Consider the following 13,275-nt stretch of genomic DNA (forward strand, 5'->3'; position numbering starts at 1 on the left):
GTAATGCGAAGAGCGGGTTCCGCATGTTGAACGATTTTCACGAGGTCCGGACAGTTCGTGTGCTTCGCTGACGACGTGGGCATAATCTGTAGAAACAAGGCGACGGTAGCAGATCTGTATACCCGACTGAAGCGCGAAGTAGCACGAGTAGGACTGAAGATAAATGTGTCTAAGACGAAGTACATGCTGGTTGGCGGAACCGATCGCGATAGGGAACGCTTGGGGAGTAGTATTTCGATCGACGGCGACGAGTTCGATGTGGTTGACGAGTTCATCTATCTAGGCTCATTGGTGACTGTGGACAATAACACCAGCCGGGAGATCAGAAGGCGTATTATCTCTGGAAGTCGTGCTTACTATGGTCTCCACAAAACTTTGAGGTCCAGGAAGCTTCACCACCGCCCGAAATGCGCCATGTACCACACACTGATTAGACCGGTGGTTTTCTACGGGCACGAAACGTGGACAACGCTCGAGGAGGATCTGCAAGCACTCGAAGTCTTTGAAAGAAGGGTGCTGAGAACGGTCTTCGGTGGTGTGCAGGAGGATTGCGTGTGGAGAAGAAGGATGAACCACGAACTTGCGCGACTCTATGGTGAGCCAAGTATCCGGAAGGAAGCTCAAGCTGGAAGGGTACGGTGGGCGAGGAGGATGTTGTGAGGATGCCGGACAACAACCCCACCAAGTTGGTTTTCACCTTCAACCCGGCAGGTACAAGACGGAGAGGAGCATAGCGTTCCCGGTGGCTGGACCAAGTGGAGCAGAACCTGGCGAGTATCGGGCATCTGAGAGGTTGGACACAAGCAGCAACTGACCGAGTGACGTGGCGGAATATTGTAGAACAGATTAAATCATGATAATCTGATGTACAACCAGGAAATGTAATAAATATAATATATCCTTACTATATTTACTATATTTTTGGATGCAAACAGATCATAAAAGCATCTGTGTTTCACTTGATTGTGCAAAATGATCGATGTGTAATGCCTGAGACTAACCAGGTCATAGCCCCTAAAAATTTTTTCCTCAGTATACTGGTCTTGATATAGAGTCTACTGAATAGACTGATGTTACGAATCTCCAGTTCAAGATTTGCGGCTATAATTTACAAGAACTCATTTCGCTGTCAAACGCGAACGAACTTCTATCGAATCTTTTGGAAATCGAGTTTTCGGTGTTTTTTTTACGAGTTTCCAACAATCGTAAATAAATATATAGGAACAAATATTCAAATAAATTCTTCGAATATTGTAGGATACAGGCGGGTTCAATTCCCTAATAAATCGTCTGCTCAGTAATTTGATCGGCCTGTAATTTGATCCTGGAAAAATGCTCCGTTCATAGCCTCCAAACACCTAGCGTCAGCTAATTTTACAAAGTCTCGCATGGATGGAAATTAAGATTTCAAATTTCACAAAACTATAGTGTTCTGTTGGTGCTCCATGTTAATGGAGTGAAAGTCCTGCTCATTTAGTTTGTGTCAGTGGAATGTTATACAACTTCTGTTATATTCACTTGTCTATGTAAAGTAGTTAATTCTTTAAAACTACTTCAGAAACATTGTAATAGCATCATATTCGCTTGCAATGCTGCTAGTGTTGATAAATACCGCAACATTCAACAACTTCATTTCACCTGCGCTGGCCCATAGCGCGCTGTTTGTCCGGTTGGCCCCCTCTAAGGACGCCATCCATAGTAGGGCGAATGCTTTATAAAATTAGCAAGACCGTCTTAAGGTCACTAGGGCTCAGGTTTTTGAACATAGAAGTGAACCAGAAAATTTTGCCAAACAAGCGTATAAAAATTCAACTCGCACATGGCATGAATTCGACATCATCTCATCACGCTCTTGGAAAACTACACGGGATAGTTCACACAGTGATTTCAAGTGTACCGTATATTTTACCGCCAATTAATTTAATGCAGTAGAAAAATAAAAACTAAATGATCTGGCAAACAATCTGCAGTGGCAGTAAACGATGTCAACACTGGTATTTGAACCAGGAAATTTACCTCGCAAATTGCCTTCAAAATCATCATTTTCCTCTTAAACAGCACTGATTTTACGGTGTATTTCAGCCCCCTGTCAAGGACGACGTCTCTGTACAGCCAGCATCACTGCCATAAAAATCAAAACATTGATGTTGAATCGAATGCTTAAAAGCTGTAATTATTTACTAAATGTTGATTTTCTGAATAAGGGTGCTTACAGAGTGGCGGCGAGAAGCTGAGCTGGCACTGGAACTGACATTAGAATGCGAGATGCGAGAAACCTGCTCGCTGCAAACCAAATGGGTGATGTCAGAGTGAAAGCCGAGCGGATCTGCGCCGACTGCCCGCTTTCACTCTGACAGGCTCCATTTAATATACTGCAGGCAGGTTTCTCGCATCCTAATGTCAGTTCCAGCTCCAGCTCAGCTTCTCGCCGCCACTCTGTAAGCACCCTAAGATGGTATTAAATCATCCCACAAGGTGCAAAACGTCATGAATATCGTGTATACAACGCTTGAATATCGTGTATAGTGCCGAACATAATTCTTTGTTTGGGGCTTTATAGCTATAATGCCCCATACATGTAGGTCGCTGTCAAACTCCATATGATGTTATAGGGTTGCCAGGAGGCTGGTGTATTTGCCCGATTTGACATTCCGTCGTTGCGCAAAGTCAGTTTTAAAGTAGTATTGAGCAAATGCAGCCAATTTTATACCCAAAGACTACAATATGCCAAACTTTCTGGAAATTTAGTAAATCGAAAAATACTGGACAATCTATCTATCTATAGGGGAGAGTGAGGACACTTGATCCTTGGGGATATTTGATTCCCTGGCCATATCTCATAATCTATGCGAATAAAGTTATAACAATATAAAAAGAAAATCAAGTATTTGCTCGTTTATGATGTTTAAAAAACAAATCTGATGTATTACATTTAGTTTGGAAAAGTTGTGATATATTTTAGAAAATATGTGTTTAAATACATCTCGAAGATCTTTTTACAATTTTTTTGAGCGGTTGTATGAGATAGTCGAACTAATTATTTATGAATATTTTCATTTACGATTACTTTCTAAGGGCTTTTGTCTAGAAAAACACGTTTTTTTAAATTTTGTTCACCTTATACAACAGGTATCTTTGATCCCTGTGACAATGGGTATTCTTGATCCCTATCATTAGTTCTCTAAAACATCTTCGAAATGTATAGAAATAGAAAAGCATCATTTTCATAAAGTACCGGGCTCTATTAATTGATCTTAATTGTTTTTTCCGTGAACAAATCATGGTATAAGTTATTGAAAGTTGGAAAAACCAGTTAAACAGCACTGATTTACCGTAAATACTTGTCTTGACTTTCTACTGTGGTTAAAGCATGTCGTGCATCTTAAAAGGTAGTATCATTAGTTAATTTGTTAGGACAGGTGGTTAACTGAACTTTCGTGTCTATAGGTCATAGTGTGCTTTGTTTCTTTAGCCCTAGTAGGCGGGGGATCAAATTACCACACGTTTTCACAAAAACCTCGTTTTGACATGATTTTAAAAACTGTTCATATTGCTGACAGGATATAGTATTCGGACTGACACATTATTCATAGCTCTTACAATTCGAATTGACTACAAGATGACGAATTTTGCAATTAAAATTTATATTTCGTTGAAAAGTTATTAGAAAAAAACAAAAGTGGGATCAAGCGTACCCACTCTCCCCTATATAAAAGTCAATGTTTGTATGTGTATTATTTTATGCGCTCCTAAACGGCTTAACCGATTGCCGTCAAAATTTATACATAGTAGGCATTTGTTATGGAGCGTGTTTGTGTGTCATTGGTTGGGGATTATCTGCCCGCCAGATGGCGCTTCGGAACAAATTGTGTTTTCCTCCTATTTCGTTGAAAGTCGCAGCAACGCGTAACGGTTATTAGCTAGTTTTGAATAAAAAAGTATATCTGAACATGAAACGAAAGTTGATGAAATTCGAAAGATAAATTGCCAACACTACTGGGCTGAATGAATGCTATTAATCCCTTCATGCCAATGTTGTTTATGAACAACAACGTTTTTAAACAGTTATATTTTTTATTTAGGCTAGATTTGCTCACAAAAACAAGTAAGGGTAATAAATATGACAATTACCTTTAATTTTAGCATTAACAGTTACAAGTATTAGCTCTACAACTGAAGTTATTGCAATTTATCCGATCGGATTCCGGTGGAGCAGTGCTGCCAGATCAATTTACGTTGACGACAAAATGAAAGGAAACTTTCATATACCATCATTATTTTGCAATATTAATGCGCACTGATTAAACCTATCAATTTAGACTGCCTTCGACAACGTTTTCCACGCAATTGAACTATTGTAAATATTCTAGGAGACTTGTATTGAGCATTAGAAGGTATTAGAAAATTGAGCAGATTCTAGCACTGCGAGCAAAGCACCTATCTTTATGAAAAAAAGGTTTTTTTGTTTCTTGACCGTTTTCAAGGAAAAATAGTTTTGAAACCCTATGTGCCCTCGAAAAAAGTTCGGCATGAAAGTGTTTAGAGAAGTTTATTCGTTTATGCAAAATATACTTTGATATATTGCAATTCACTATTTCCCAAACTTGAATAATGAATTTACTTTTGACGATGTTTCCTGCGTAGTGCAATTATTTCTTGGGCGGCATTTAGCACTAAAACGAAAAAATATACTATGTACTAGAAGTAGACATGAGAGGAATTCTACGAAGATCCATTCGAAAAACTTTATAATCGTGACCGACCATCTTAGATCCAATGAAACTTTACACATTTCACCGGCATGGAAGAATAAATATCTTCCACACTCAGTAAGATAATTTTGACTCAAGAGAATTTTTTTAAAAGAGTGTAGACATTTCTACGCACAATAATTTCAAAAAAAATTGTTCGATTACTGTATTTTATACAGCAAAACTTTCTGAGAACGAGTTACAGGGAATGAATATTTCTGTACGAAAAAAATATGCACTGAAAAAAATGTTGTGTCATTTTTCACAAAAAAAATTTGTGTTAAAAATTTAAATTGCAAAAAACCCTTTTTTCTAATTTTTTATGTTTCTTCAACAAAACCTAAAGAGAAAAGGAAAATTTTGAATGTGATTGTATTATGGAGATCTTATCGGTAAAAAAGATTTTCTAACAATAACATGTTCTTAAATTCCATACTGATTGACATACAAAATTGTAATTTTATTACAAAATATAATTTTAAGTATCGTTTTAAATCAAAATGCATTTAACAAAAATCTTCCAAAATGCGATAGTTTTCGAGATATTTGGAATTTTGTTCCAACAAAAACAGTTAATTCGTGTGATCATGCTCTTTTTAAAAGTTATTCGTGTTACCCATCATAAAATATCAAAACTCTAATGTTTATCGTTTTAAAGCCGTAGAAGAAACTTTTTCAGTATATTTGAATCATGGAGACTTTCAATAAAAAAATTTCCTAACAACAACTTTTGACATATTTTTGTAATTCGTACTATTTGCAGTCAAAAATACAATTTTATTTTTGAAAAAGTCATAATGCTGTCTGCACCTTTTTAAAAAAATGCTCCTGTATCAAAACATTGCAATTGTCAGAGAAGGAGATTCATAGACCGAATTCAACTTTAAAGTTTTATTCGAATCGACGATGGTTAAATTTTGTGGTCGGCCGGTTTCTCATGGAATCCCTCATGAGCGTAAGCATGATCATCGTACAATTTGTAATTACTACTCCGTGATTGACCAGAACAAGCGAAAGTACACAAAAAATCAACGAATGGGTCCTGGGAGTAGCTATCCATTATCAATGTGCACGTTTTGAGAGTTCTATTGTTTGGAATGTCAATAACGGCACCGGCCACGTCCTTACAGTCATCGGGGAAGGAAAGGAATGTTAGTGTAATAAACGTTGGTATGGAGACCGTGTATATCTCTGCATCTCCACATTTTGTCACCGGAGTTTAAGTTAATAGGATGGGGTAAAGAATTACACAAATCTGGATTCACTTTGATTAGTGATACGATCTACGAAACACTCAAAAGTGCTATCAAATGTTTATTTCTCTGGGCAGCCGGCTGCCGAGAATTTATGATAGATTTATCGTTTGTGAACTAATTTTGGAAAGATCGATTTAAAAAAAAGCAACTTCAGCTGCGAACAGTGGACAATCGGGAGTGTTGCTTATGTTCAATTGAATCAAGCGGCATATGAATGATTTTACTATCACTTGTTTCTTTATTCCGGCGAAACACGAATATTTCAAGAACGATACAAGTGAGGAGGGTGAAAACTCACAACCAAACCATCCCCCTTAGCTTAATTTGGTACACAGAGGGAGTGAATGTGATGGGAATGAGAGAGGTGTGGGTCTATGGGAGGTCGAATTGTCTGAGAAGGGTGTAATGGCGAAGCATCTGAGGGGGGTGAGGAAAGGATGATCAAATATGGGGGAGAACCTCTCGCTACGCGCCTGTAAAATCCAGAAAACTTGCCTTATTAAATAAATTGACCTGGGATTAGGTTGACGATTTTCAGAGTAATTGCATAACCTTTCTACATATATGAGAAAATCAAAAATGTGGCAAATCAACTAAGTCCAAAAAAGTCAATTTTCGTCAAAAAAAATGTCGACGTTTCATGCATTTAAAAGACGTTTGGTAGCATCTTTATAGATTCGCTTTTTAAATTTTTCATTTTTTCCAGCTTATATGGTATCAAGAACCGTGGTAGATGGCCAGTGCAGTCAAAATGACTTTGGTTAGTTTTTAATGATCTGGACTGGAAAATCCAAGTAACCGCACTTTTTAACCCATAACTCCGGAACCGGAGCTCCGATCGACAAAAATTTGATGGGAAGGTTGTACCGTATATTTGAGACTATGTTTGCCATCTCTGAGAAGTAGAGGTGATATTTTTGTCACATATACACATTAGCGCATTGCAAAAAAATTTTTTTTTTGGATTCTCAAAGGCCCCCCCTCTCATATTGTGACAAATGTCAAAGTAAGCTCAGATGCCAAATTTCACATCATTTGGACAATTCTAGACCCCCGCCCACTTCGTTTGAAATTTTTGAAATTGGTTCTATGGGAAAATGTGGAGAAAAAATATATTAAACGCTATAACTTTTGAAGTAGCAATCAGAAAATTTCAATTTATACCTCTTTTTAAAGGAAATAACCTTAGTATTGGAATGGAGATATTCCTGTTCCTATAAAAATACGGGAATGTGGGGTACTGGGTCATTTTGACCCCAAAATCCCCCATTTTTTGAATTTTTTCTGCTCCGTTGTGCAAACCATACATATTTTGCAGTTTTTCTATTGTGAAAAAATTTCAGAAATCGAACGGAATCTTTTAGACTTTTGTTCGAATACGAGAAGTTAGGGTTATAGGGCCTTTTAGCCTTTTATATTAAATTTTATCATTTTCTCGTGCATATATCTCTATTATTCTTCATTCAATTTTCATAAATTGTACCTTGTTCAACGTGGAAAATCCTCAGGAACAAAATAAAAATAGATTCGTTATCGGTAAAATTCAGAAACATCAAATTATCTGACATATTCTCTCGATTTCACATTTTTATCATAAAATTGCACATATTAACTCCATTTAACAACAAAATTCTTATTTAATTTACTATTTGTAGTGAAAAATGCGCTTAGGAATCACATGAGAAAAGTTTCATACCTGGAACAATAGGTGAAGTCAAGGTATTAGAACATTTATTGAAAAAATGTGGTTTGTAGAGTTATTGTCAAAAAATTTCATGTTTTTGAATTTTAACGCAAACGAATCTATTTTTGTTGTATTTCTAAGAATTTTCCACGTTCAATAAGGTACAATTTATTAAAATTGAATGAATAATAAGAGAGATATATGCACGAGAAAATGATAAAATTTAATATAAATGACAAAAGGCCCTATAACCCCAACTTCTCGTATTCGGACAAAAGTCTAAAAGGTTCCGTTCGATTTCTGAGATTTTTTCGCATTAGAAAAACTGCAAAATATGTATGGTTTGCACAACGGACCAGAAAAAATAAAATAGGAGATTTTGGGGTCAAAATGACCCAGTACCGCACTTTCCCGTATTTTTATAGAAACAGTAATATCTCCTTTCCAACACTAAGGTTATTTCCTTTAAAAAGAGGTATAAATTGTAATTTTCTGATTGGAACTTCAAAAGTTATAGCATTTAATATATTTTTCCTCCACATTTTCGCATAGAACCAATTTCAAAAATTTCAAACGAAGTGGGCGGGGGTCTAGAATTGTCCAAATGATGTGAAATTTGGCATCTGAGCTTACTTTGACATTTGTCACAATATGAGCGGGGGGGCCTCTGAGAATTCAAAAAAAATTTTTTTTTGCAATGCCCTAATACACATACATACACACAGACATTTTTCGATCTCGATGAACGGAGTCGAATGGTATGTGGTAGGGGATTGGTTTGACGATTTTCAGAATGGTTGCCAAGCCTTTCTATATGAGAAAGGCATAAACATTGGCAGTGCTGTCTTGTCCAACGTTTCGACTCTTGATGTGGGTCTAATTCATCACTCGTCGCCGATAGCTAAATGTCGAACGGCTCTGACTAGTTGTCATTTTTGTGCTTCGCAGAAACATTCGAGTTCTACGGTATATGTCAATAAAATGTGTTAATTTTCGAGCAATACTAAATTATTACTCAGGCGTATTTTTTCGACAATTGTTCTACTGGAGCTGTAGAGCTGGGTTCTCGGAAAGGTTGCTCGTCAGAATCACCCAGTACAATTGCAGACGAAACGGGAAATGTCATCCACTAAAACACTGCTTAAGACCAATTGCAACGGGCCGTGGTTCTCATTGGTATATTGAGTATACGGTTCAGATGTGCGGGTGTAAGAACTTTACGATCGCGTGGGAATGAGCGTTTTTAGTGCTAGAGATATCATGAGCGTTTTTAGTGCTCGATATAATCATCGAGGCGTTTTTGTGTTTGGGAAATCTTGGACGTAGTTGTGCGTGGATGATTGCGATGACATGTTCGTCTTTGTGTATCATCGTGAAGTGCTCGAGCGTTTGTAAGTTAACGTATTCGTTTGTATGTCACGTGGATGTTGGTATGTCGCGTTTACTAGCGTGAAACTTCGCATGTATAAATTCGTTTTTTATAATTATGGGTCCATTCGTTTATTCGCGTGTGTTCTTTGATGATCATTCCGGTCGTGAATCTGATACTTAATTTTCAGTGTATGATTCAGATGCAAGAAACGAGTAAGTTTCCCATATCACTAGGGTTCCCGGTCATGTCGCCGTGGGACGCGTTGGTTAGTGGATATGAGCGTCATTTATTTGTTAGTCCAACTGAAGGTATGAGTCTAGGCTGCTAGGACCAAGGGTAGAGATTTCCGGATGTCACCGATTCATGACCACGCGAGCAGTGAGTTGATGCTTAAGACCGCTTTTGCAAATTTGTAGGTGCTATAACATTCATTTAATTTGTATCAATGTTAGCGAGATCGCGGGCGTAAAACCCGGCGTAAAAAAGCTTTTGCAAATGCCGTGTCAAATAAACGTTTTATGAAAAAAAAAATCGCGGGCGTATATATGTGTATGACTGCAATTGCATGTTCGCGTTTGTGACCAGATTTGTGTTATCGCGAAGGCCATGAGCGTTTGTACGTTTGTTATGAGAGAGATTATGAATATTAAAAGCAAATTTTTGACATCATTAAAGTGTTTGAGAAAAACGCCAGTGACTGCAGTTGCTTTTAACAGCAAACTCAAATGTTGCTAGTAAACGATTTTCAATATATCGCCGTATGAATATCCAAAAAGGGTTGGATTCATTAGCAGAAGCTCTTATGCGCGCTGCACAAGGACAAAAGAGTAGTAAAGTAGTAAATCGACTGCCTTGTACGCAGCTCACCTGGGTTCGATTCCCAACCCCGCACATAGGGTTAGAGATTTTTCCAAAAGAGATTTCTCTAACACGAAAAAGGCGGATAACGCTAAGGTTAAAATCTCTATAATCAAAATAAAAGAAGTGGTAGTTCATATGCATCAGAATTCAAATTTTGAACCGATTCGACAGTTCTAGGTGATATGCTCAAATCAATTTTTTTTTCTTTTATTCGTAGTGAACGTCATCTCAACGATCAACAGCGGGAACTCCTCGAGTGGACCTCGGAATCGCACAAAACACACTCACTCCATGTGAACAAATCCATTTGCCTTCTGTCGAGGTGGCCCTTTGGCGATATTTTCGAAAAGTGGCTTCAATTTCTGCACGTAAGTCTACCACATTTACTTCCCTCAAATCAGTCTTTACCACATTATCGCCGCTAATTCCCATTGCAGGAGATATCAATTCTCAACCAACCAATACCCGTCCCGATCGAGCGCTACATCACCCACCTGCTCGACGAAGTGCCATTCCCGTCGCCCAGCATTCTGCTGCAGCTTTCCAGTCTTAGCCACGATCGAATCCTGCTAACACTCCCGGAGGACTCTCCGCTGCCACGAAGTGGTGCCGGTTTCCGACAGCTGCTTTCCAATCTGGGTGCGGAGAATTGTCTGCACGTGCTGCTATTGGTCATGACGGAACAGAAAATCTTGATCCATTCGCTGCGACCTGCCACTCTGACCGCGGTAGCAGAAGCCGTTTCGTCCTTCCTGTTCCCATTCAAGTGGCAGTGCCCGTACATTCCACTGTGTCCGCTGGGGCTCGCCGAAGTACTGCACGCTCCGTTGCCCTATCTAATCGGAGTGGACTCGAGATTTTTCGATCTGTACGAACCGCCGAATGACGTGACCTGCGTTGATCTGGACACCAACAATATCAGTTTGTGTGAGTCACAGAAGCATCTTACAACTAAGCTACTCCCGAAAAGGGCGGCTCGAATTCTGAAACAGACCTTGAGAAGCTTAGATGAGCTTCAGTATAATTTGACAAGCGACTCTGCCAACAGCTTGGATAGGGATTTTAAGAAAAAGAAACGGGAACAGAATTTAGAGCAGAAAATACAGGAAGCGTTCCTGCAGTTTATGGCATCGATCCTGAAAGGTTATAAGGACTATCTGGTGCCGATTTCGCAGGCTCCCACAAGTCGGGCCACCGATCCGGATGCATTGTTTCAACTGAATGCTTTCCTAAGGTCACGAGATAAGGCCCATCATAAGTTTTTCCAAATGCTGATGAAAACACAGATGTTTATCAAGTTCATCGAAGAACGATCATTTGTATCCGATGGCGATCACAATCTGGCCTTCTTCGATGAGTGTGCCGAGAAGGTAAGCGCATTCGAAGATACTCCCACTGAGATTAAGCTGATCGATTGGGACGCCGGTCAGAGTAGCGAGCGAACCAAGGTCATCCTGCCGCCCGAGTGCCAACCGGGACTACCGGAGCAAAATTATTACTACAGTTCCTTCACCCTGAATCCGGTTTTGCTGAAACAATCGCGGCGAAGCTTGCTCGTTCATGCGCTGCAGCATCCCGGAAGTCTAGCACCCGGTTCACCGATGGCACGCCGAACAAAACATGAGATTAAAACCGCCCAGAAGCTAGCCCGCAAGAACCAGGCGAATCCTGAGCTGTGGGCAAAACATTTGCTCGCCGCCTGTTATTCCATCTACTTCATGGTCCTGCCAAGTCTGATATCGGAAAATGCCGGTCGAGAGAATGCCATCCTTAAGACAGCCTACGATCTGCTGGGCAAAGCCAGCAAGTTAAAAATCCAATGCGACGAAGTCTGCTATCGCATAATGATGCAGCTCTGCGGAATGCATAATCTTCCGGTTCTGGCCGTCCGTCTTCACTACCTAATGCAACGTTCGGGTATTCAACCGAACGCCCTAACATATGGCTTCTACAATCGCTGCGTTCTGGAAGCCAAGTGGCCATCGGATTCCATTCTCTCCAGTCAGATGCGATGGAACAAATTACGGAACATTGTCATGGGAGCCGCCCATTTTAAACTAGCAGGAAAGAAGCATGCCGCTCGCAGACGTCTCTCCGCTTCGCACGAGAATAATCTGCACACTCTGGAAACGGTGGATGGTACCTCTCGAACCAGTTTGGACTCAGGAATCTCCCAGGCGGAGCACCCGTCCAGCTCGATAATCGATTTCGCAGCATTTGACAAGCTACGTGGCCGTCTGGGAACGATCGTTCGACAGTCGGGTTCCCCTCAGGAATCATCTGATGTCGTATCCAGTGCTGGTCTACTGATAAGCGGCGAAGGAAATCATCTTAAAATCAGTCCCAAAGAAAAACAATCCTTCAGTAAACCTTCGACGACCAGTCCGTGCGATCTCAGTCCACGCATATTGGCGAGAGCTGACAGCTTTGCGGGAGATTCCGAGTTCATCGATAAACTACAGAAACTGCACTATGCGAATGGTGTTACGCCGAACGGGACGGTAGGGGACAACGCGGTTAACCGGGTGAAGCGTGCGTTGGATTTCCATGCTGAAAACAGTTCCCAGGAGGAACTGGCAGAGGAGAAGTCAGCCGTGAAAACTAGTCCGACCAAGTAAGTAGAGACAGTCTGTTCAAGTCCCTTCGAAAGATTTTTAATGGCGCGTTACGTTTTTATAGGGTATCTCCACGTACCATCGTCACCCAGGATGACCCATTGGGAGCCTTGAAGGATGATGGGACCGATGAAGTGTTAGAGATTCGACAATCTACGGATAAGCTTTCGCTGAATGCCAAAGGCAGTGGCCACAATGGCATTCATCAACACCATCACAACGAAACCATCTACACTGATCAACCGATTCTGTTCAAGGGTCAACGGTCGGCCACGTTCGATGATTCACTGCAGCTGAACAAAAGCATGCAGCGATCGGAAACAATGCCAGTGAGCAGTTCGGTGACGTCCAGTTTCGCCAGCATCGGTTCTACGTTGAAGTTCAACTTTGGGTGAGTGGTTTTCCAGTTGGTGTTTCTTTATTGTTAGGTATATTTTTCGATTGGTCTTATGCATTGTATGTTTGAGTAAAGATTACGGGTAGGAAATCTCTCAAAGAATCTTTTGACCTCACATAGTATACTGTCGATCAGTCGGCGAGCTTGGTCTAAAAATAAGAAAATTTCAAAAGCTTTGAAATAAGTTTTCCTAACTAGGATTTCAGTAATTAACAAAACATTTTTCAGGAATATGAGTGCCATAGAAAATTTAGAAAACAGTAATCGTAAAAAGAACTAAGCGAATCTAGGATTACTAAACAGTGATCTAGGTATCACAGTAGTTTAATTTTCTGAAAG

At 39.9% G+C, this 13,275-nt stretch overlaps 1 protein-coding gene across 7 annotated transcripts in view; it reads left to right on the forward strand.

Moving 5' to 3' along the window:
• The window catches only part of LOC131685231 (DENN domain-containing protein Crag), a 101,902-nt gene that overhangs the window by 76,658 nt on the left and 11,969 nt on the right, over positions 1 to 13,275 (forward strand). For all 7 annotated transcript variants that reach the window (XM_058968812.1, XM_058968816.1, XM_058968813.1 and 4 more), the window contains 3 exons: positions 10,142 to 10,292; positions 10,362 to 12,538; positions 12,604 to 12,930. In XM_058968812.1, coding sequence (XP_058824795.1) covers positions 10,142 to 10,292; positions 10,362 to 12,538; positions 12,604 to 12,930 — 2,655 coding nt within the window. The remainder of the gene's footprint in view (positions 1 to 10,141; positions 10,293 to 10,361; positions 12,539 to 12,603; positions 12,931 to 13,275) is intronic.

This window comes from Topomyia yanbarensis, chromosome 2 (assembly GCF_030247195.1).
Source record: "Topomyia yanbarensis strain Yona2022 chromosome 2, ASM3024719v1, whole genome shotgun sequence".
In the NCBI taxonomy this organism is placed as follows: domain Eukaryota; kingdom Metazoa; phylum Arthropoda; class Insecta; order Diptera; family Culicidae; genus Topomyia; species Topomyia yanbarensis.